Raw genomic sequence first — 23,808 nt, 5'->3', positions numbered from 1 at the left:
CTCGTGTGTCGGATCGAGGCAAGTTATATATGGAACTTGTGTAGTTTTGTGCGTAGATTATGAATTTGCAACTTGCATAAATGTTTGAAGTAGTTGGAACCGCCAAATGCCTAGTTTTGTGTGGTGTCCCAATAGGATTTGTTCCGTATTTATTTTCTGTGCGTGTCCGGATTGCTCAAACCCCGTAGATAAAATACTCATGTTTTAGGAATCCTTTTGCCATGTATTTTAGAGTAGTTGGTTATATTTTTGCATGTGGGGTTTAGTCGCTAGTTTATTATTTCGCGTTAGGGCATTTTCCCGCATATATGTGTGGCGTTTATTTTATTTTGCAACCCCTCATGTTATATATGTTTTCGGGATAGAAAAATCCATAGGATTTATCTGTGCATTTAGTTTTAGCTTTTGAGCAAGTTAGTTCGCGTGATATTTTGCCGTGATGTCCTTTTGTTTATTTTGTGAGATTTAATCCGTGCGTGATATGATGGAGTTGTCAACTAAAGAGTTGCTTTTGGATGTTTAGTCTAGCCCCTCGTATTTTTGGTTGCAATAGAAATCCATGTTTAGGAGTGGTTTGCTTGCTCTCAACTTGCTAGGAAATAGTGTTGTTTTAGAGATGCTGAAATATTTCTAAGTCTGAAATCTGTTATATTTTGTTGCTGTCTTTGCATGAGTTATCTGGTGATCTGTAGCTCTTTTGAGGTTGGTGCAATGGAATTAGTTGTAGACTTTGGGATTCTCTAACATGCTATGAATTTTTATGCCATTTGGAGTCCTGTAGCTTATGGTTTTGCTGCTGTCAATATGCCTTCGGATCGAAAACTGCAGTTTCATAAATTGTTATTTTCACTAAGTCTGTAACTGTGTGTGAGAAGCCATTTTGTGACTTCTTTCCCTACTGATCCATGCTTCCATGCTAGGTGTTGTTAGTTGTATGTTGTAGTGTTTCTTGCCCTCTAACGTCTCATGCCTTGGTTGAGCATATTGGAATTGTGTAGCTCGTAGTTGTGGGGGTGTAGAAAATGCTATGTGACTGTTTTTGGCAGATTATAGTGATTTCTTGTTTAGCTCGTAGTTGTGGAACCGTTGCTCCGTTTTGTTCGTGTCATATATGAAACTTGCTTAGAATCTCGTGTAATTTCATATTATCTTGCTGGTTGTATGTTTTGAAGTGCTCGTGACCGTCGTTGCACACATTTTGCATTCATGCCATCATATCTTGCGATGCTCGTATCTTTTGAACCGTAGCTCTGTTGGGGATGTTCTCTATGTGTTAATTGCTTGTAGCGACGCGTAGAATCACTTGAACCTATTTTGTTTTGCTGTTTAACAAACATTTAAAAGTGTTAGTTCAGATCTAGACAGAATTATAAATTAACATGTGAGGTCGTTTCGGAGGTGCTATATGCCATTTCCGACCTCATTTAAAATGTCTAGATAGGTAGCTTAATTACGCTTCACCTCTTGCCATGAGTAACCACATTTAATATTGCCGTGTACCTAATCGGGATAGAACTAAATAACCTGTATGTGGAGTCTCGTCAATATGCAACTCGTTACATATTGAACTTCACTTAATGTGTAGTGTTTGATTGTTGTGAATTGCCATGCCGTGTCTTGCATATACTCTTTTGTTCATGCATCATATGTGTTGTGCATCGTGTGGTGAATATCGTGTGTTGATGCTTGTTTCCGGTTTGCTTCGTCTCGATAGAGTTTCGCAAGCGTGTCGGATTGTGAGGACCCGCTCGACTACATCGGTTCGTCTGCTTCACGGAGTCATTCTTCTTCCAAGCGGGATCTCAGGCAAGATGACAATTTCCCCATATACCATTACTATCATCGCTTCTATCGATTATGTCTCGTTGCCTACCACATGTTAAATATCAGCCTCTCAACAATGCCATGAAAACCTTCAACCTGTTCAACCTAGCAAACCACTGATTGGCTATGTTACCGCTTGCTTAACCATGTGTTAGCGTTGCTAGTTGCAGGTGTAGTTGCTTTCATGTGATTACATGGGTTCCTTGTTATATCACCCTATTAAATGCTATTTAATTTAATGCACCTATATACTTGGTAAAAGGTGGAAGGCTTGGACTTTCTAGCCTGGTGTTTTGTTCCACCTTTGCCCCCCTTAGATTCGGCTACCGGTGTTATGTTCTATAATTGAGCGCTCCTAACACGATCGGGGTTGTTACGGGGACCCTCTTGATAATTTGTTTTAGATTAAGGCTGGTCTGGCAAGGCCCAACATTGGTACTACATTTGTCCAACATAATAATTTGGATAATACTGAAAGCATAGGGCGTCATGAACCCGAGGAGTAATTTTACATAATACAGGGAGGGCCAGTGCTGATGGTACTGGTCCAAAACAGAGCACCGTGCGGGGCCAACCCGGGGCAACTCGGGAGATGTCTATCAGGCCACCGTACGCTTCGCTTATCCGTCGTGTCCTGAGAACGAGATACGCGGCTCCTATCGGGATCGTCGACACGTCGGGCGGCCTTGCTGGATTAGTTTTACCTTTGACGAGATATCTTGTGCATCGGGATTTCGGTGATGCTTTGGGTCATCTCGGAGTTGAGGTTTTCCACTAAGGTGTCCGACGAGATCGCGAGTTTCATGATCGAGGATTTCTATGCGGCTTGTGGTAATTTGTGATGGATTAGTTGGAGCACCCCTGCAGGGTTAAATCTTTCGGAAAGTCGTGTCCGCGGTTATGTGGCAACGTGGAAACTTTGTTTAACACTGGTTCTAGATAACTTGAAGTTAACTTAATTAAAATTTGCCAACCGTGTGCGTAACCGTGACTGTCTCTTTCGTGAGTTCCTTCTCCGATCGAGGACACGGTGGAGTTATGTCTGACGTAGATAGGTGTTCAGGATCATTCATTTGATCATCAGTAGTTCACGTCTGTTATGCGTAGATCATCTCTCTTATTCTTGTACTCGTAAGTTAGCCACCAAACAAATGCTTAGTCGCTTGTTGCAGCCTCACCACTTAACCATATCTCACACATTAAGTTTTGCTAGTCTTGATATCTTTGAAAATGAGATTGTTGAGTCTCCTGTGGCTCACATATTACTACAACATCAGTTGCAGGTACAAGTAAAGGGTTACTTGACGAGAGTGCGTTGATTGTTCATTTGGAGTTGCTTCTTCTTCCTCTTCTTCATCGATCTAGGATGGGTTCGAGGCCGGCAGCGTGGGATAGCAAGGATGGACGTCGTTCTTATTTTCTCATTTGTTTTCGTCCGTAGTCGGACCCTGCTATTCTTTATGATGATTATATATTGTATTGATGTGACTCTGATGTAGCTTGTGCCGAGTGTAAGCCAATTCTAACATGTACATATATATTTTTCAGTACATGTATTTGTAACGATATACACTTCTATCCCTAACGAGGCCCTCGTGCCAAATTAAAGATATGATCGCATCTTAGGCGTTACATAAGAGTACTCTATAAACACTTTGAAGAAATAGATTCGAGCTAATTCATCTAAACCTCAAAATCTTATTTGTGAAAACAGGTGGACTTGCGCCAAAATATATATCCGGATGTTCCCTGTACCCAAACTGATACACGAAACAAGTGGAGTAGGTGAAAGGAGCTTCGAGGAACCAACAACGGCAGCCTATACGTGGTCGCAGCGTGCAGAACGGAAGTCAAGGAGCAGCAGCAGAATTCAACGACGTACGCATTTGATTTTCTTGATAGCAACGGGAGGAAGCTACGAACAACCTTTATATACGAGTATTATTGACTTGGTCGTGTACCAGGTGCTGCACTAGAATGGGCAAACACATGTCTTTCGAAAATCTCAGATAACTATACTAGTACTACTACTAGAGATAACGAAGCGGAAGAGAAAATATATAAAAATATCTCGCTTGGGAATGGACGACTTTTCTCTTTTCTGTTGCGAACCGACTAAACATGTAACGCAATTAGCGAACCGTCATTAGAACGGGATTAGTTCGTTATTAGTCTAAACGTCGTACGGACGCATCCGTCCGTACGGACGCCTTTTTGTACAGACGCCTTTACATCTCGCGTTCCAAATCCTTGTATAAAATCTCAGATCAATGAAAGAAAGAAGATTCGCACAAACACTTTCGTTCCTATTCTTTACACGTTATCAGCACTGCCTCTGCCAGAGAGAAAGACAGAGACATCACGGAGAGAAAGAGGTGAGAACATGGCAGGAGATTTGTCATCCCTTGCCTTTGCCTTCGCGCGATTCATCCAGAAGGAGACATACCGCCGTCGATTTCCTCGCGCTCAGGACCACCAGACCACCCATCACCGTCATGGACTTGGAGGATCCAGTGGCCCTGGACGCACCTTCTTCGCGAGGAAGAACCGCCGCCGTGCCCGCTCCCGTCGTGGTCGCCACGGCCCTGCACCGCCAATGCAGCAAGCAGGACCGGGTACCCACGCTGTGCCCGTCAAGATAGTCGCGCCAGCGCCTCCAGCGCCATCCTTCGTCGCCCCTCCGATGCCGTCTTTTGTCGCCCCTCCGATGGGCTGGCTTCTCGCTGGATCGTCGGCGCCATTTCTGGGAGAGGAAGATGCTGGACTGGCTCCACCGCCAACACCGCCGTACTACCACGGTCTCCGTGAGACCGCTCCACCCCTGCATCCACAACTCCCAACGCCGACTCCATCAGACGAGGATCCGATACACTTCTTCCCTCCTGGCTATGGACCGGTTCCAAGCGGGGATTGGGAAGTGATGCCAACGGAAGAGGAGCAGCAGTGGCTCACCACCGCTGTGAAGAAAGAGCCCTCGGCTCCGGCGACGGCGGACGGGACCAGCGCCCTCATCCTCGACATCAACGCAGACGCGGGCGTGCAAATCGAGGAGGCGGCTTCGTCGTCCACACCACCATCGGCCACGCGAGCAGCAACTCCGCCCCCGCCGCCTTCTACCTCATCGTCGGAAGCCCGTCGCATCCTCCGCCGCTTCGCGGCCGCCCTGGAGAGGACCCGCCCCGGCCTGAGCACCGGCTCATGGGCTCCGGCGGGCCTCAACCTCCCCGGCTACCCCGCGGGAGGATCCCCCTTCCTCTGAACCAGGTCGCCTCGCGGCTGCGGCGGTGGCTGGGCGCTGCGGCTGCTGCCATGGGAGAGGAGGTCGGCGTGGTGCTGTGGGGGAGCGTGGTGAGGTGGGGAAAAGGGGAGATGGGGAAGCGAGAGAAGAGAGGAGTCGGTCTCTGGATCTGGTGACGACCAGACCGAGACGAGGGGAACGGGAGAAGAGAAGGCGCTGGTCTCTGGATCGAGCGTCTCACTCTCCTTATCCTCTCTCTCTCTGTGTCGGTGCACTGGATCGGGCCTCTTTTCCTCTCTCTCTCTGTCGGTCGGTACAATGGGCCGAATCCCCTTTTTCCTCTCTCTGTCGGTGCCAGGCCTGGGCCTACTCCCCCCCCATCCGGAAAATATATATATATTAGTAGAGGCTGCTGGTGTTTTGGGTATTTTCATCAGAAAAAAAAACCCATACACATATATTGCATAGCAGCCTTGTTTTTTTTTCTTTTCTTTTAGTGTGATATATTATTGTATTTGAACCTCAGTTTATTCTATGTCTCTGTTGTATTAGCAATTTGTATATACTTAGACTATGTATCGTCTAAAAAATAAATAAAGTATCAGACTATGTGTACATATTCTATAAGATTGCCTCAACATTTTTCATTTTTTTTAGAATATGTAGTTCTCAAGTACAACAATTTATTTTCACAATTCGAATTTTGGAAATCACAAGATAGATGAGGCATCTACTGAACTTTGCAAATTATCCTCATCACTCAAAGAATATCTTTGAGTGCTCTCCCAAATATGCGAATTGATGTATAAAGCATCAGCTATACTTGCAAATTTTGCTTCATCAAAGCATTCGTTGTTACTTATATTTTACTCTTATAGTAAAACTAAATCATGCATGAAATACCATGCAGGAAATGGCCGGCGTCATGAATCGTGAATTTCATGAACTTGAACTAGATGGTAGTAACTATTTATCATGGGCTATGGATGCAAAGATAGCCCTCGAAAGCCGTAAACTCGGTTTCACCATCACCACACCCGATGAAGGCGCCGGAGAAATCCCCACGGCAGCCAAATATACATCTTTAAGTTTCTTAAGGCACCATCTTCATCCGGACTTAAAGTCGGAATATTTTATGGAAGAAGATCCACTAGTTTTGTGGAATTCCCTCAAGGAGAGATATGACCAACAAAGAGCAGTTATGCTGCCAGAAGCACAGAGAGAATGGTCCCTCATAAGGTTCCAAGACTTCAAATCTGTGGCAACATATAACTCTGCAGTTCACAAGGTCAACTCAAAACTAAGGTTTTGTAATCAGGCAATTTCTGAAGAAGACCTTATTGAGAAGACCTTGTGCACTTTCCACCCCTCGATGAGGGTACTACAACAGCAGTACCGTCAACAAAAATATAAAAAGTATTCTGAGCTCATATACACTCTACTTCAGGCTGAGAAACATGATGAACTTCTCATGAAGAATCATCAAATACGCCCAACGGGCTCAATGCCACTCCCTGAAGCACATGCTAACACTCAGTTTACCAAAAAGTATGGGGGCAACAAAAAGAATTTCAAGAAATTCAATGAAAAGTGGAAAAAGAACAACAAGTAGAAAAGCTTTGGTCAATCTATAGGTAAAGGTCACTTCAAGAAAAATGACCGAAACACCAACTCCGAGATTTGTCAAAGGTGTGGATGTACTAACCATCGTATTAGCAAATGCCGAACTCCCAAGCATCTAGCGGATTTATATATAAAATCCATTGGGAAAGGCAAACAAGTTCATGGGAAAGCCGAAGCTCACTTCAACGCTTTACAACAAGAAGGAAACCTTGAAGCTAGCACTTCTCAAAGCGCTCCTAAGGAAACAAGGCAGAAGGATGAAGACCTTCTTGATATTGACAACCTGATGGTGGAATACACCCAAGACGCATATGGAGATCTCATATAATCTCCGCATCACTCATTTGATGTTATCAGCTATTTTATTGTAATAATGGATGTTATAATTTATATAACTCTAAGTAGAATAAAGTCCTACGGACCAATTGTATTATGTAGTTCAAACATAATATCATATTTCTATTTGTAACTGTAATATGAATACTTTGTATATGTATATATATATGTGAGTAATATGAATAAAGTTTCCTAAAATATTCTCTTACTCTATATAGATTTTACGGAAAAATAATCCAATGGAAGAAGAATTATGTTTAGTGGACAGTTGTACCACTAACACAATTTTAAGGGAAATAAAATATTTCCAAACTCTAACTAAGAGAAAAGGGAATATCATGACAATCGTCGGTCGCGATGCATCAATTATTGGTTCAGGACGAGCCACACTTGTTCTACCTATGGGTACTACGATTGTAATTGAGGATGCACTCTTGTATCCTGAATCTACACGCACCCTTCTAAGTTTCAAAGACCTCAGATCAAATAATTTCCATCTGGAAACAATTTCTGAAAATAATTCTGAATATTTGCTTTTAACAAAAAGCAATGGGTCTGAGAAACAACTTCTTGAAAAATTCCCCTCACTTTCATCTGGATTATATTACAGTTATATAAAACCCGTACCACATGTTGCGTACAAAATAATTTTTCATGATCTTGATAAATTCAAGACTTGGCATGATCGCCTAGGTCATCCTGGTATAGGGATGATGAGAAAAATTATTGACAATTCTATTGGTCACAGCCTTCCAACTAAATTTTTTCCAAAATCATCAGATTTTGTGTGCACCGCATGTGCAACTGGGAAATTAATTATAAGACCATCTTATCTTAAGGTAAAAAGTGAGTCCCTTAACTTTCTTGAACGCATTCAAGGAGATATATGTGGTCCAATTCAACCACTATCAGGACCTTTTAGATATTTCATGGTGCTCATAGATGCATCTACTAGATGGTCACATGTATGTCTATTGTTCACACGAAATCATGCTTTTGCCAAGATAATTGCTCAAATTATCAAATTAAGAGAAAATCATCTTGAAAATAGGATAAAAACAATTCGAATGGACAATGCCGCTGAATTCTCTTCACGAGCATTCAATGACTACTGCATGGCTATGGGCATTCATTTAGAACATTCTGTGCCTTATGTCCATATTCAAAATGGTTTGGCTGAGTCTCTCATAAAAAGAGTAAAATTAGTTGCTCGACCACTATTACAGAATTGTAATTTACCAGCATCTTGTTGGGCACATGCGGTATTACACGCCGCAGATCTGATACAAATCAGACCAACTGCATATCATACAACCTCCCCACTTCAACAAGTACGTGGCACTCAGCCAAGTATTTCCCATCTGCGAAAATTCGGTTGCGCAGTATACGTACCGATATCACCACCGCAGCGTACCACAATGGGCCCCCACAGAAAACTAGGGATCTATGTGGGTTATAATTCTCCGTCAATTATTAAATACCTTGAACCTCTTACAGGGGACCTGTTTACTGCCCGCTACGCTGATTCAATTTTTGATGAGGACCATTTCCCGGCATTAGGGGGAGAATCAAACCACAAAGAATGCCAGGAAATAGATTGGAATGTAACAGGCATTCAGTCCTTAGATCCACGTACTAAAGAATCTGAAACTGAAGTTCAGAGGATCATAGATTTGCAACACATTGCAAATAATCTGCCAGATGCATTTACTGACCATAAAGGTGTCACTAAATCGCATATTCCTGCTGTTAATGCACCAGAACGAGTGGAGGTACCAACTAAAACCACTCAAACCCCAAATGAGAGCAAGAGGGGGAGAAATCTGGTTAGCCGGAATATAGCTTCTCAAAAGCCTCCGCGGAAACAGAGGAAACCAAATCCTCTACGAGTAAATGCAATTCAACCTCAAGTTGAAGGACACCAACCAGATGCTCAACATCTTGAACCCAGCATAAATGCGCATAAAAACATAATAGCTGGGACATCGGAACACCATGACTCTATTGTTGTGGGAAATCACATAGAGTCTGAGGGTATAAAAGAAATTTCCATAAACTATATAGAATCAGGAGAATCATATAATAGAGAGACTACAATTGTCGACATATATTTTGCCTCTGAAATTGCTGAAACCCTTCAACTGGATCCAGAACCAAAGACCGTCAGGGAGTGCCTCAAGCGTCCTGATTGGCCTAAATGGAAGGAAGCAATTGAGGCAGAACTGCACTCGCTCAACCAAAGAGAGGTATTTTCCTCAATAATACCTACTCCTCAAAATGTCTTCCCTGTGGGAGCAAAATGGGTTTTTGTTCGAAAAAGGAACGAAAACAATGAGGTGGTGAGATACAAAGCGAGGCTTGTAGCACAAGGGTTCACACAGAGACCCGGCATCGATTACGATGATACATACTCTCCTGTTATGAGTGGAATAACGTTTCGATACTTAATATCTATGGCAGTACAAATGAGTTTATCCATGCAGTTGATGGATGTAGTGACAGCATACTTATATGGGTCACTCACATCGGACATATATATGAAAGTCCCTGAAGGACTTAAAATGCCGAATCCAAAAGCAAATCGCAACGCATATTGTGTAAAATTACAGAAGTCACTATATGGCTTAAAACAGTCGGGTAGAATGTGGTATAACCGACTAAGTGAATTCCTTATTCAGAAAGGCTACTCAAATAATGATGATTGCCCTTGTGTATTTATAAAGAAGTCCTCAAATGGATTTTGCATCATCTCGGTGTACGTTGATGACCTCAATATCATTGGAAGTATACCTGATATCAAAGAAGCACGCAATCACCTAATGGCGGAATTCGAGATGAAAGATTTGGGAAAAACCAAATTCTGCTTAGGCTTACAGCTTGAGCACCTTCCCTCAGGAATTTTAGTATACCAACCTGCCTATATTCAAAAGGTTTTGGAAAAATTTAATATGGATAAATCATATCCAACCAAAACACCCATGGTTGTCAGATCCCTTGATATGAATAAAGATCCTTTTAGACCTCGGGATAATGACGAAGAGATATTGGGACCTGAGTTCCCATATCTCAGTGCCATTGGTGCGCTAATGTACCTTGCAAATTGCACCAGGCCTGATATTGCATTTGCAGTAAATTTACTAGCTAGACATAGCGCTGCTCCAACAAAGCGTCATTGGACGGGAGTAAAGAATATCCTTAGATATTTACATGGCATAAAAGATCTTGGCTTATTCTATCAGAAAAACCAAGACATGACTATGGTAGGATATACTGACGCTGGCTATCTATCTGATCCTCACAATGCCAGGTCACAGACAGGTTTCATATTCTTATATGGTGGAACTGCTTTTTCATGGAAGTCAACAAAACAGACTCTCGTAGCAACCTCCACTAATCATTCTGAAATCATTGCATTATTTGAAGCATCAAAAGAATGTGTATGGCTTCGCAGGATGATTAACCACATTCAAACAGCATGTGGTGTTGGTTCATTAGGATCACCAACTATTATTTATAAAGATAATGCAGCTTGTATTGCTCAAATGCAAATGGGTTATATAAAAAGCAATATCACAAAACACATTTCTCCTAAATTATTCTATCATCATGAATTACAGAAAAATGGAGAAATTGATATTTTGCAAACTAAATCATGTGACAATCTAGCAGATCTGTTCACAAAGTCTTTACCGAATTCAACATTCCAGAAATACATTCATGTAATTGGTATGAGACGACTTCGTGATTTGAAAAGTTCAGGGGGAGAAATCTCCTGAAAATATAACCCTTTTAATTATCATCAGGTAATGAATATTGTACTCTTTTCCTTTATGAGTTTTTCCAACAGGTTTCTCATAAAAGGTTTTTAACGAGACAATTAAATACAAGCATTGATGCATGCCATATCATGTTTCTCCTTATACTTTTCCTACTAGGTTTTAAAGGAGTTTTTCATGGCACATCTCATTGTACTCTTTTCATTATGAGTTTCTTTGAAATTTTTTCTCATAATGTTTTTAATGAGACAATATCTTCATTAAGATCATATGCTATACTTTCTATTTTTCCTATGAAGGTTTTTAAAGGAAAGTGTCTAAAGCATATTTATTGTTCTCTAAAACTCACTAATAATTTTCTCCTTCTTTGAAGGTTTTTCTCATATGAGTTATCAAGAGACAATAATCACTATATGTTGTATCATTTTCTCCTTATCATTTTTCTCACTGGGTTTAAAGGGAGTTTTAACAACATATCTATACATTTCTCCTCATATTTTTTCCCACAGGTTTTTTGGGGGAGAATCTCAAGAATTGACTGATGAATATACAAGGAGCTTTCCATAGTGGATTACTCAAGACGGCGTTGTACAAGAGGGAGTGTTGCGAACCGACTAAACATGTAACGCAATTAGCGAACCGTCATTAGGACGGGATTAGTCCGTTATTAGTCTAAACGTCGTACGGACGCATCCGTCCGTACGGACGCCTTTTTGTACAGACGCCTTTACATCTCGCGTCCCAAATCCTTGTATAAATATCTCAGATCAGATCAATGAAAGAAAGAAGATTCGCACAAACACTTTTGTTCCTATTCTTTACATTTTCCACGGGTATTATACAGTATTTTGCAACTAGACCTTGCATGCTGACTGATGGGCTTTCCACAGGTTGCCGTTGCGCCCAAGCTGCAGCCACCATACACACCTGGTCAATGTTCCCCTCCCCCCAAGTTTGATCATTCCTTCCTGCGCCCACGCCCACGCCCACGCCCCCTGTCCTGGTCAAAAGCAACGAATTCCTGAGGCAAACCGTACGTAAAAGTCGCTAACTGCGTGCGCACGCGCTGCACAAAAGCTTCCCTATATAAAGAGCAGAGCACCAGCCTAGCTGCTGCAAAGAACATCAAACTTCAGACACATACACACAAGAACATACACACAAGAACACATCGACCAAAGCACAGCGGGATCATCGTCTCGATCAGGACCAGCCTCGGCCAGGCCATACCTCCCCCCAAGTTTGATCATTCCTTCCTGCGCCCACGCCCACGCCCACGCCCCCTGTCCTGGTCAAAAGCAACGAATTCCTGAGGCAAACCGTACGTAAAAGTCGCTAACTGCGTGCGCACGCGCTGCACAAAAGCTTCCCTATATAAAGAGCAGAGCACCAGCCTAGCTGCTGCAAAGAACATCAAACTTCAGACACATACACACAAGAACATACACACAAGAACACATCGACCAAAGCACAGCGGGATCATCGTCTCGATCAGGACCAGCCTCGGCCAGGCCATACCTCATGGGTTCGTCCACGACGCGCCTTCTCCTCGCGGTGGCCCTCGCCGTCCTTCTAACGTCGACGTGCCATGTCGCTGATGCCGCGAGGCCCGCGCCGGCGGCGGACCAGGCGCGGCTGCTCGACGGCGACGTCGTCCAGGCGGTCACGCTGGCGGACAAGGCGAGGCAGACGGTGGAGCTGCTCATGGCCAGGTTGCCGGCCGGACCCAGCCCCAAGGGACCCGGCCACTAGTAGCTAGACGACGGAGACAGGGTTTCTGCGATGCCGTTCTTTTGTTCATGTTTCTTTTCCGGGGAAGGAAGACCTGATTCTTTCTAGTTTACAAATTCATTTTTGAGGGGAAAAAACATTCTCTGTTGTTACCTGTATTATACTTATACAGTACCGGTGCTGCTGATATGAGATACTAGTGAACTAATCAATACAAAGGTCAATGATCACAATTCTTTACAATCACTGATAAGTTAAGTAGTATATCTTACTATTTGGTTACACAGGTTTTTCTTGTCATCACTCCGTCCGGTTTGAAACGGATTTACTCTGTTCAGGTTTTCGCACATTATCAATAAATTTGCACAGGGAAGGATCAAAGAAGGCCTTCATGTAGTAAGCACAGGCGAGGATTTTGCTGACACTATTTTCGACATGCTACCTCCTAACTCCTAAAATAAAAAATCTCCTAACTCCTTGTTCCTCTTCCCCTTCTTCCCAGAAACTTGAGTTTTTTCGACATACTACACTATTTTCGTCTGGATTAACCAGGATTAAGGAAGACTTCAGGGCAAAGCGTAGCGGAAACCATGCATGCGAGTTGAGCGGCAAACTAGTCAGACATTCGAAAACACAAGTCGATTTGTGCTTACAAGATGCACCGAAATTTGCGGCTCAAAAATGAACACTATAAAATTAAAAATTGCCCTCACGCAGGATCGAACTACGGACCTTCAGTTTACAAGACTGACGCTCTACCACTGAGCTATAAGGGCTGCTTGTTTGTTGCTTGATATTACGTCTTATATAATGTGATCCTGACCTCGATGCGGAAGCCCAAACCGAACCTGGCACGAAGACGAACTCCCAGCTCGTATCGGATTCCGCTTCTCCGGCACGCCCCTGCCGGGTCTACATAAGCGCACCGCCCATGGCCTCTCCGGGTCTCCATCAATCCACGCATCTCCAAGCACCTCACGATGGCATGTGTGACCGACTCCAAGGCGCCCGTCGAGTTGGAGGAGTGGGCAGCAATGACGACGGCCGATCTCCGCCGTTCCAAGCGCGTCGAGTTCGACGATGACGACTCCGGGATGGTTCTCACGGCAACGCGCGGCGGCGAGGCGGTGGCCGAGGTGGTGCTCAGGGACAACGGCGCCGGCTGCGTGCTCCGCGTGCTGCCCAGCGAGAGCTTCCTCGACGGCGGGCACCGCGTGCACGTGGTGGACGTGCAGGGCCAGCGGGAGGCCTTCCTTCTGTTGGTGGAGGTCCAAGTGCATGATGGGAGCATTGCCAGCGTGCGGAAGATCGGCTGATTCGCTTCTGTTTGGACGTCCGGTTTCCATTAGAGTCACGGCTAGAGCAAAACAAACCCTCCGTTGTTCCAGTATACGTCCTTGCGTGGATCTTTGGTCGCTACGACGAACGAAAGGAAATTATGTTTTATTCAGTTTAAAAAAAATTCTACTCCCTCCGTACCTAAATATAAGTCTTTTAAGATATTTCACTACGTGTCTACATACGGAACAAAATGAGTGAATCTATACTCTAAAATATGTTTATATACATCCCTATGTAGTCCACTGGTGAAATCTCTAGAAAGACTTATAGGAGTATTTAGGAACGGAGGGAGTAGCAACCATCATAGTACTTCTCTTGTTTATTATCCTTAATTATGTGTGTTGTCATTTGGTATGATTATTGGGACCGTTCACAAAAGAAATGTCAAGCAAATATGTGGCACCAAAAGGACATCAATACTAACAAAACAAAGAAACACGTATATGATAATCCCCTGCCTGAAATTTAGTGTGTATTCATTTGGTATGATTGTTGGGACCGTTCACAAAATCACATTTATCAAGCGGTCAACCATCAAGCTACTTTGTGTAAAAGCTGCAAACTAAAATTATTAGTCGAGTAAAGTTGCATACTGCCTGCGGAAAAAAACAGATTAAAGTTCCATACCTTTAACAACAACAACAACCAAACCTTTCAGTCCCAAACAAGTTGGGCTAGGCTAGAGTTGAAACCCATAAGATCTCGAAACCAAGTCATGGCTCTGGAACGTGGATACCTAACTTCCACACACTCCTGTCCATGGCTAAGTCTTTGTCGATATTCCAAATCTTCAGGTCTCTCTTAACGGACTCCTCCCATGTCAAGTTTGGTCTACCACGACCCCTCTTAACATTCTCAGCACGCTTTATCCGTCCGTTATGCACCGGCGCTTCCGATGGCCTCCGTTGAATATGTCCAAACCATCTGAGACGATGCTGGACCAGCTTCTCTTCAATCGGTGCTACCCCAAGTCTCTCTCGTATATCGTCATTCCGTACCCGATGCTTCCTTGTGTGGCCACATATCCATCTTAACATGCGCATCTCTGCTACACCTAACTGTTGGATATGTCGTCTCTTGGTTGGCCAACACTCCGCGCCATACAACATCGCAGGTCGGATAGCTGTCCTATAAAACCTGCCTTTTAGCTTTTGTGGCACTCTCTTGTCACAGAGTACGCCAGAAGCTTGGCGCCACTTCATCCACCCAGCCTTGATTCGGTGGCCCACATCTTCATCGATATCGCCATCCTTCTGCAACATGGACCCCAAATATCGAAACGTGTCTCTCTCCGGTACCACCTGTCCACCAAGGCTAACCTCTCCATCCTCGTGCCTAGTAGCACTAAAACTGCACCTCATGTATTCAGTTTTAGTTCTACTAAGCCTAAAACCTTTCGATTCTAGAGTCCGCCTCCATAACTCTAACTTTCTATTAACCCCCGTTCGGCTATCATCGACTAGCACCACATCATCCGCAAAGAGCATACACCATGGGATATCTCCTTGTATATCCCTTGTGACCTCATCCATCGCCAAATCAAAAAGATAAGGGCTCAAAGCTGACCCTTGGTGTAGCCCTATTCTAACCGGGAAGTCATCGGTGTCGCCATCACTTGTTCGAACACTTGTCACAACATTATCATACATATCCTTGATGAGGGTAATGTACTTTATTGGGACTTTGTGTTTCTCCAAGGCCCACCACATGACATTCCGAGGTATCTTATCATAGGCCTTCTCCAAATCAATGAACACCATATGAAGGTCCTTCTTTTGCTCCCTGTATCTCTCCATCAGCTGTCGTACCAAGAAGATGGCTTCCATGGTAGACCTCCCAGGCATGAAACCAAATTGGTTTTTGGTCACGCTTGTTAACCTTCTTAAGCGGTGTTCAATGACTCTCTCCCATAGCTTCATAGTATGGCTCATCAGCTTGATTCCGCGGTAATTAGTACAACTTTGAACATCCCCCTTGTTCTTAAAGATTGGTACTAAAATACTCCGCCTCCATTCTTCGGGCATCTTGTTTGACCGAAAAATGAGGTTGAAAAGCTTAGTTAGCCATACTATCGCTATGTCTCCAAGGCCTCTCCACACCTCGATGGGGATACCATCAGGACCCATCGCGTTGCCTACTTTCATCCTTTTTAACGCCTCCTTAACCTCACACTCCTGGATACGTCGCACAAAGCACATGCTAGTATCATCAAAGGAGTCGTCTAGCTCAATGGTAGAGCTATCAACCTCTCCATTGTAAAGGTTGTCAAAGTACTCCCGCCATCTACGCTTGATCGCCTCATCCTTCACAAGAAGTTGATAATCTCCGTCCTTGACGCATTTGACTTCGTCGACATCCCTCGTCTTCCTCTCCCTAATCTTGGCCATCTTATAGATGTCCCTTTCGCCTTCCTTAGTGTTTAAATGTTGGTAGAGGTCCTCATACGCCCGACCTCTTGCTTCACTCACCGCCCGCTTTGCTGCCTTCTTCGCCACCTTATACTTCTCCATGTTAACTGCACTCCTGTCCAGATATAGGCATCTGAAACAGTCCTTCTTCTCCCTAATAACCTTCTAGACCTCATCGTTCCACCACCAGGTGTCCTTAGCTTCCCTTCTAGTTCCCTTGGTCACCCCAAACTCCTCTACAGCGACCTTCCGCAAGAAGGTCGCCATACTCGTCCACATCAAGTTTGCATCGCCTCCTTCCTCCCAAGGGCCCTCCTTAATGACCCTCTCCCTGAAAGCCTGGGATGCCTCCCCCTTGAGCTTCCACCACTTCGTTCTAGCGACTTTGGCACTCTTATCCCCTTGGACACGAATCCTAAAGCGGAAGTCAGCAACCACAAGTTATGTTGAGGGACAACACTCTCTCTAGGTATCGCTTTACAATCAATGCAAGCACGTCTGTCTTCTCTTCTAGAGAGGACAAAATCAATCTGGCTAGAGTGTAGACCACTACTGAACATCACTAGATGGGATTCTCTCTTTCTAAAGAGGGTGTTAGCTACAACCATGTCGTAGGCTAGAGCGAAGCTCAGGACATCTTCTCCTTCTTGGTTCCTGATGCCATAGCCAAAGCCCCCATGCACCCTTTCAAAACCTGTGTTAGATGTACCCACATGGCCATTGAGGTCTCCTCCTATGAAGAGCTTCTCACCAATAGGTACCCTCCTAACCAAGTCCTCCAGGCCTTCCCTGTTGGGGTAACGTAGCATAAATTCAAAATTTTCCTACGCATATTCAGATCTTCCTATGGAGAGACCAGCAACGAGAGAGGGGTAAGAGCATCTTCATACCTTTGAAGATCGCTAAGCGGAAGCGTTGCTAGAACGCGGTTGATGGAGTCGTACTCGCAGCGATTCCGATCTAGTGCCGAACTACGACACCTCCGCGTTCAACACACGTGCAGCCCGGTGACGTCTCCCGCACCTTGATCCAGCAAGGAGGAGGGAGAGGTTGGGGAAGAACTCCAGCAGCACGACGGCGTGGTGTCGATGGAGAGACGAGGTCTCCCGACAGGGCTTCGCCAAGCACCGACAGAGAGGAGGAGGAAGAAGGGCAGGGCTGCGCCGAGAGAGAGGCAAAAGTCTGATATCCAATGGCCAAAAGTGCCCACTATATATAGGGGAAGGGAGGGGCTGCGCCCCCTTGAGGGTTTCCCTCTCCTAGGGGGGGCGGCAGCCCTAGATGGGGGCTGGTGCGGCGGCCAAGGGGGGGAGGAGGGGTGTGGCGCACCCCTGGTGGGCCTTAGGCCCACCTGGCTTAGGGTTTGCCCCCCCTTTTCTCTCCCCCATGCATTGGGCTGAGTGGGGAGGCGCACCAGCCCACCTAGGGGCTGGTTCCCTTCCCACTTGGCCCACCTTACCTCCCGGGGCCGTTGCCCCCCTTCGGTGGACCCCCGGGGCCACCTCCGGTGGTCCCGGTACGTTACCCGTGATGCCCAAAACACTTCCGGTATCCGAAACCATCCGTCCTATATATCAATCTTTACCTCCAGACCATTCCGGAGCTCCTCGTGACGTACGGGATCTCATCCGGGACTCCGAACAACTTTCGGTAACCTCGTATAACAATTCCCTATAACCCTAGTGTCATCGAACCTTAAGTGTGTAGACCCTACGGGTTCGGGAGACAGGCAGACATGACCGAGACACCTCTCTGGCCAATAACCATCAGCGGGGTCTGAATACCCATGGTGGCTCCCACTTGCTCCACGATGATCTCATCGGATGAACCATGATGTCAAGGATTCAATCAATCCCGTATACAATTCCCTTTGTTTGTCGGTATAGAACTTGCCCGAGATTCGATCGTCGGTATACCAATACCTTGTTCAATCTCGTTACCGGTAAGTCTCTTTACTCGTTCCGTAGCACGTCATCGTGTGACTAACTCCTTAGTCACATTGAGCTCATGATGATGTTCTACCGAGTGGGCCCAGAGATACCTCCCCGTCACACGGAGTGACAAATCCCGATCTCGATTCGTACCAACCCAACAGACACTTTCGGAGGTACCTGTAGTGCACCTTTATAGTCACCCAGTTACGTTGTGATGTTTGATACACCCAAAGCACTCCTACGGTATCCGGGAGTTGCAAAATCTCACGGTCGAAGGAAAAGATACTTGACATTATAAAAGCTTTAGCATACGAACAATACGATCTAGTGCTATGCTTAGGATTGGGTCTTATCCATCACATCATTCTCCTAATGATGTGATCCCGTTATCAATGACATCTAATGCCCATGATCAGGAAACCACGATCATCTATTGACTAACGAGCTAGCCAACTAGAGGCTTGCTAGGGACACTTTGTGATCTATTTATTCACACGTGTATTACTGTTTCCTGTTAATACAATTATAGCATGAACAATAGACGATTATCATGAACAAGGAAATATGATGATAACCATTTTATTATTGCCTCTAGGGCATATTTCCAACAGTCTCCCACTTGCACTAGAGTCAATAATCTAGTTACATTGTGATGTATCGAACACCTATAGCATTATGGTGTTGATCATGTTTTGCTCGTGGAAGAGGTTTAGTCAACAGGTCTGCAATATTCAGATCCGTGTGTACTTTACAAATATCTATCAGTCCACTCTGGCATGGTCCTGGATGGAGTTGTAGCGGCGTTTGATGTGCTTCGTCTTCCGGTGAAACCTGGGCTCCTTGGCTATGGCAATGGATCTAGTGTTATCACAGAAGAGTGTCATTGGACCCGACGCGCTTGGAACCACTCCAAGGTCGGTGATGAGCTCCTTCATCCAAATTCCTTCATGAGCTGCTTCTGAAGCAGCTATGTACTCCGCTTCACATGTAGATGCTGCCACAACCTCTTGCTTGCTGCTGCACCAGCTCACTGCCCCACCATTCAACACATATACGTATCCGGTCTGTGACTTAGAGTCATCCGGATCTGTGTCGAAGCTAGCGTCGACGTAACCCTTTATGACGAGCTCTTCGTCACCTCCATAAACGAGAAACATTTCCTTAGTCCTTTTCAGGTACTTAAGGATATTCTTGACCGCTGTCCAGTGTTCCATACCGGGATCACTTTGGTACCTCCCTACCAAGCTTATGGCAAGGTTTATATCAGGTCTGGTACACAGCATGGCATACATTAGAGAGCCCACGGCTGATGCGTAGGGGACAGAACTCATCTTCTCTCTATCTGCTGCCGTGGTCGGCGACTGAGTCTTACTCAATCTCATACCTTGCAAAACTGGCAAGAACCCTTTCTTTGAGTTTTCCATATTGAACTTCTTCAATATCTTGTCAAGGTATGTACTTTGCGAAAGACCTATGAGGCGTCTCGATCTATCTCTATAGATCTTGATGCCTAATATGTATGCAGCTTCTCCAAGGTCCTTCATTGAAAAACTCTTGTTCAAATAGGCCTTTATGCTCTCCAACATCTCTATATTATTCCCCATCAATAATATGTCATCCACATACAATATGAGGAAAGCTACAGAGCTCCCACTCACTTTCTTTTACAGACAGGCTTCTCCGTAAACCTGTATGAACCCAAACACTTTAATCACCTCATTAAAGCGAATGTTCCAACTCCGAGATGCTTGCACCAGCCCATAGATGGAGCGGTGGAGCTTGCACACTTTGTTAGCACCCTTAGGGTCGACAAAACCTTCTGGTTGCATCATATACAACTCTTCCTTAAGGTTCTCGTTAAGGAACGCTGTTTTGACGTCCATTTGCCAAATTTCATAATCATAAAAGGCGGCAATTGCTAACATGATTCGGACTAATTTCAGCTTCGCTACGAGAGAGAAGGTCTCTTCGTAGTCAAATCCTTGAATTTGTCGAAAACCCTTTGCGACAAGTCGAGCTTTGTAAAAGGTTACATTACCGTCTGCATCAGTCTTCTTCTTGAAGATCCATTTATTTTCTATGGCTCGCCGGTCATCGGGCAAGTCCACCAAAGTCCATACTTTGTTCTCATACATGGATCCTATCTCGGAGTTCATATCCTCAAGTCATTTGTTGGAATCCGGGCCCGCCATCGCTTCTTCATAGTTCGAAGGTTCACCGTTGTCTAACAACATGATTTCCATCACACGGTTGCTGTACCACTCTGGTGCGGAACGTGCCCTTGTGGACCTTCGCGGCTCAGTAGTAACTTGATCCGAAGCTTCATGATCATCATCATTAACTTCCTCTTCAGTCGGTGTAGACGCCACAGGAACAACTTCCCGCGCTTCGCTACTATCCTGTTCGAAAGGGGGTGTAATTACCTCATCAAGTTCTACCTTCCTCCCACTTACTTCTTTTGAGAGAAACTCTTTCTCTAGAAAGGATCCGTTCTTGGCAACAAAGGTTTTACCTTCGGATCTAAGATAGAAGGTATACCCAATAGTTTCCTTAGGGTATCCTATGAATACACATTTCTCCGCTTTGGGTTCGAGCTTTTCTGGTTGAAGTTTCTTCACATAAGCATCGCAGCCCCAATCTTTGAGAAACGACAACTTAGGTTTCTTGCCAAACCATAGTTCATACGGTGTCGTCTCAACGGATTTAGACGGTGCCCTATTTAAAGTGAATGCTGCAGTTTCTAATGCGTATCCCCAAAATGATAGTGGTAAGTCGGTAAGAGACATCATAGATCGCACCATATCTAATAAAGTGCGATGACGACGTTCAGACACTCCGTTGCGTTGCGGTGTGCCAGGTGGCGTCAGTTGTGAAATTATTCCACACTTCCTTAGGTGTGTGCCAAACTCGTGACTCAGATATTCTCCTCCACAATCAGATCGTAGACACTTAATTTTTCTGTCACGTAGATTCTCGACCTCACTCTGAAATTCCTTGAACTTTTCAAATGTCTCAGACTTGTGCTTCATCAAGTAGATATACCCATACCTACTCAAATCATCGGTGAGAGTGAGAACATAACGATAGCCACCGCGAGCTTCAACGTTCATTGGACCACACACATCAGTATGTATTATTTCCAATAAGTCGGTTGCTCTCTCCATTATTCCTGAGAATGGAGTCTTAGTCATCTTGCCCATGAGGCACGGTTCGCATGTGTCAAATGATTCAAAGTCAAGAGACTCTAATAGTCCATCGGTATGGAGCTTCTTCATGCGCTTAACACCGATATGACCAAGGCGGCAGTGCCACAAGAATGTGGGACTATCATTATCAACTTTACATCTTTTGGTACTCACACTATGAATATGCGTAACATCACGATCGAGATTCATCAAGAATAAACCATTCACCAGCGGAGCATGACCATAAAACATATCACTCATATAAATAGAACAACCATTATTCTCTGACTTAAATGAGTAGCCGTCTTGCTTTAAGCAAGACCCTGATACAATGTTCATGCTTAAAGCTGGTACTAAATAACAATTATTAAGGTTTAAGACTAATCCCGACGGTAGATGTAGAGGTAGCGTGCCGACGGCGATCACATCGACCTTTGAACCATTCCCGACGCGCATCGTCACCTCGTCCTTGGCCAGTCTCCGCTCATTCCGCAGTTCCTGCTTTGAGTTGCAAATGTGAGCAACAACATCGGTATCAAATACCCAGGAGCTACTACAAGCGCTGGTAAGGTACACATCAATAACATGTATATCACATATACCTTTAACGTTGCCGGCCTTCTTGTCCGCTAAGTATTTGGGGAAGTTCCGCTTCCAGTGACCCTTTCCCTTGCAATAGAAGCACTCAGTCCCAGGCTTGGGTCCATTCTTTTTCTTCTTCCCGGCATCTGGCTTACCGGGTGCGGCAACAACTTTGCCGTCTTTCTTGAAGTTCTTCTTACCCTTGCTCTTCTTGAAACTAGTGGTCTTGTTGACCATCAACACTTGATGCTCTTTCTTGATTTCTACTTCTGCAGACTTGAGCTTCGAGTACAACTCGGGAATGGTCTTCTCCATCCCTTGCATTATGTAGTTAAGCACACAGCCTTTTGTAGCTTGGTGGGAGAGACTGGAGGATTCTGTCAATTATAGCATCATCCGGAAGTTCGACTCCAAGTGAAGTCAGACGACCGTGTAACCCAGACATTTTGAGTATGTGCTCATTGACAGAACTGTTCTCCTCCATCTTACAGCTAAAGAACTCGTCGGAGACTTCATATCTCTCGACACGGGCATGAGATTGAAAAACTAGCTTCAGATCTTGGAACATCTCATATGCTCCGTGTTGCTCAAAACGCCTTTGGACCCCGTTTCTAAACTGATAACATGCCACACGTAACCACAGAGTAGTCATCACTCCGCGTTTGCCAGACGTTCAGAATGTCCTGGGCTGCTGCGGGAGCGGGAGGGTCACCTAGCGGCGCATCAAGGACATAAGCCTTTTTAGCTGCTTCAAGGATGAGCTTCAAGTTGCGAACCCATTCCGCATAGTTGCTACCATCATCTTTCAGCTTGTTTTTCTCTAGGAATGCGTTGAAATTGAGGTTGACGTTGGCCATCTACAATATTTATAAAGACAAGCCTTTTAGACTAAGTTCATGTGAATTAAGTTCATTTAATCAAATTAAGTATGAAATCCCACTTAAATTGACATCCCTCTAGTCATCTAAGTGATACATGATCCATGTTGACTAACCCGTGTCCGATCATCACGTGAGACGGACTAGTCACCATGGTGAGCAACTTCATGCTGATCGTATTCAACCATACGACTCATGTTCGACCTTTCGGTCTCTGGTATTCGAGGTCATGTCTGTACATGCTAAGCTCGTCGAGTCAACCTATGTGTTTCGCGTGTGTAAATCTGGCTTACACCCGTTGTATGCGAATGTTAGAATCTATCACACCCGATCATCACGTGGTGCTTCGAGAAAATGAGCCTTCGCAACGGTGCACACTTAGGGGAATACGTTCTCGAAATTTTAAGAGGGATCATCTTATTATGCTACCGTCGTTCTAAGCAATAAGATGTAAAACATGATAAACATCACAATGCAATCATATCGTGACATGATATGGCCATTATCATCTTCGCCCTTTCGATCTCCATCTTCAGGCATCGCATGATCATCATCGTCACCGGCGTGACACCATGATCTCCATCATCGTGTCTCCGTGAAGTCGTCACGCCAACTACTACTATCACTACTACTATAGCTAACCGTTAGCAATGAAGTAAAAGTAGTAAGCACATGGCGTTGCATCTCATACAATAAATTAAGACAACTCCTATGGCTCCTGCCGGTTGTCATACTCATCGACATGCAAGTCGTGAAACCTATTACAATAACATGATCATCTCATACATCATACATGCAACATCACAACTTTGGCCATATCATATCACATGTCAAACCCTGCAAAAACAAGTTAGACGTCCTCTAATTGTTGTTGCAAGTTTTACGTGGCTGATTTGGGTTTCTAGCAAGAATGCCTTCTTACCTACGTGACAGCCACAACGATGATATGCCA

At 44.6% G+C, this 23,808-nt stretch overlaps 1 protein-coding gene and 1 non-coding gene across 2 annotated transcripts; one reads left to right on the top strand and one right to left on the bottom strand.

The window, feature by feature from the left end:
- Positions 1–12,216: 12,216 nt before the first annotated feature.
- LOC123412541 lies at positions 12,217–12,774 on the top strand. The gene has a single exon (XM_045105488.1). It carries the CDS (start codon positions 12,319–12,321, stop codon positions 12,547–12,549), a length of 231 nt encoding a protein of 76 aa, XP_044961423.1. The 5' UTR covers positions 12,217–12,318; the 3' UTR covers positions 12,550–12,774.
- Positions 12,775–13,232: 458 nt separating this feature from the next.
- On the bottom strand, positions 13,233–13,304 carry TRNAT-UGU. The gene has a single exon. It is a non-coding gene; the product is annotated as a tRNA-Thr (tRNA).
- Positions 13,305–23,808: the final 10,504 nt, after the last annotated feature.

Source organism: Hordeum vulgare, chromosome 7H, assembly GCF_904849725.1.
Source record: "Hordeum vulgare subsp. vulgare chromosome 7H, MorexV3_pseudomolecules_assembly, whole genome shotgun sequence".
NCBI classification, from domain to species: domain Eukaryota; kingdom Viridiplantae; phylum Streptophyta; class Magnoliopsida; order Poales; family Poaceae; genus Hordeum; species Hordeum vulgare.
The sequence above is the reverse complement of the archived record's forward strand: the minus strand, read 5'-3'. Positions and strand labels throughout refer to the sequence as shown.

What these genes read in the sequence shown, in the direction of transcription:
- LOC123412541 (XM_045105488.1), top strand. Translation starts at nt 12,319, where the DNA reads ATGGGTTCGTCCACGACGCGCCTTCTCCTCGCGGTGGCCCTCGCCGTC.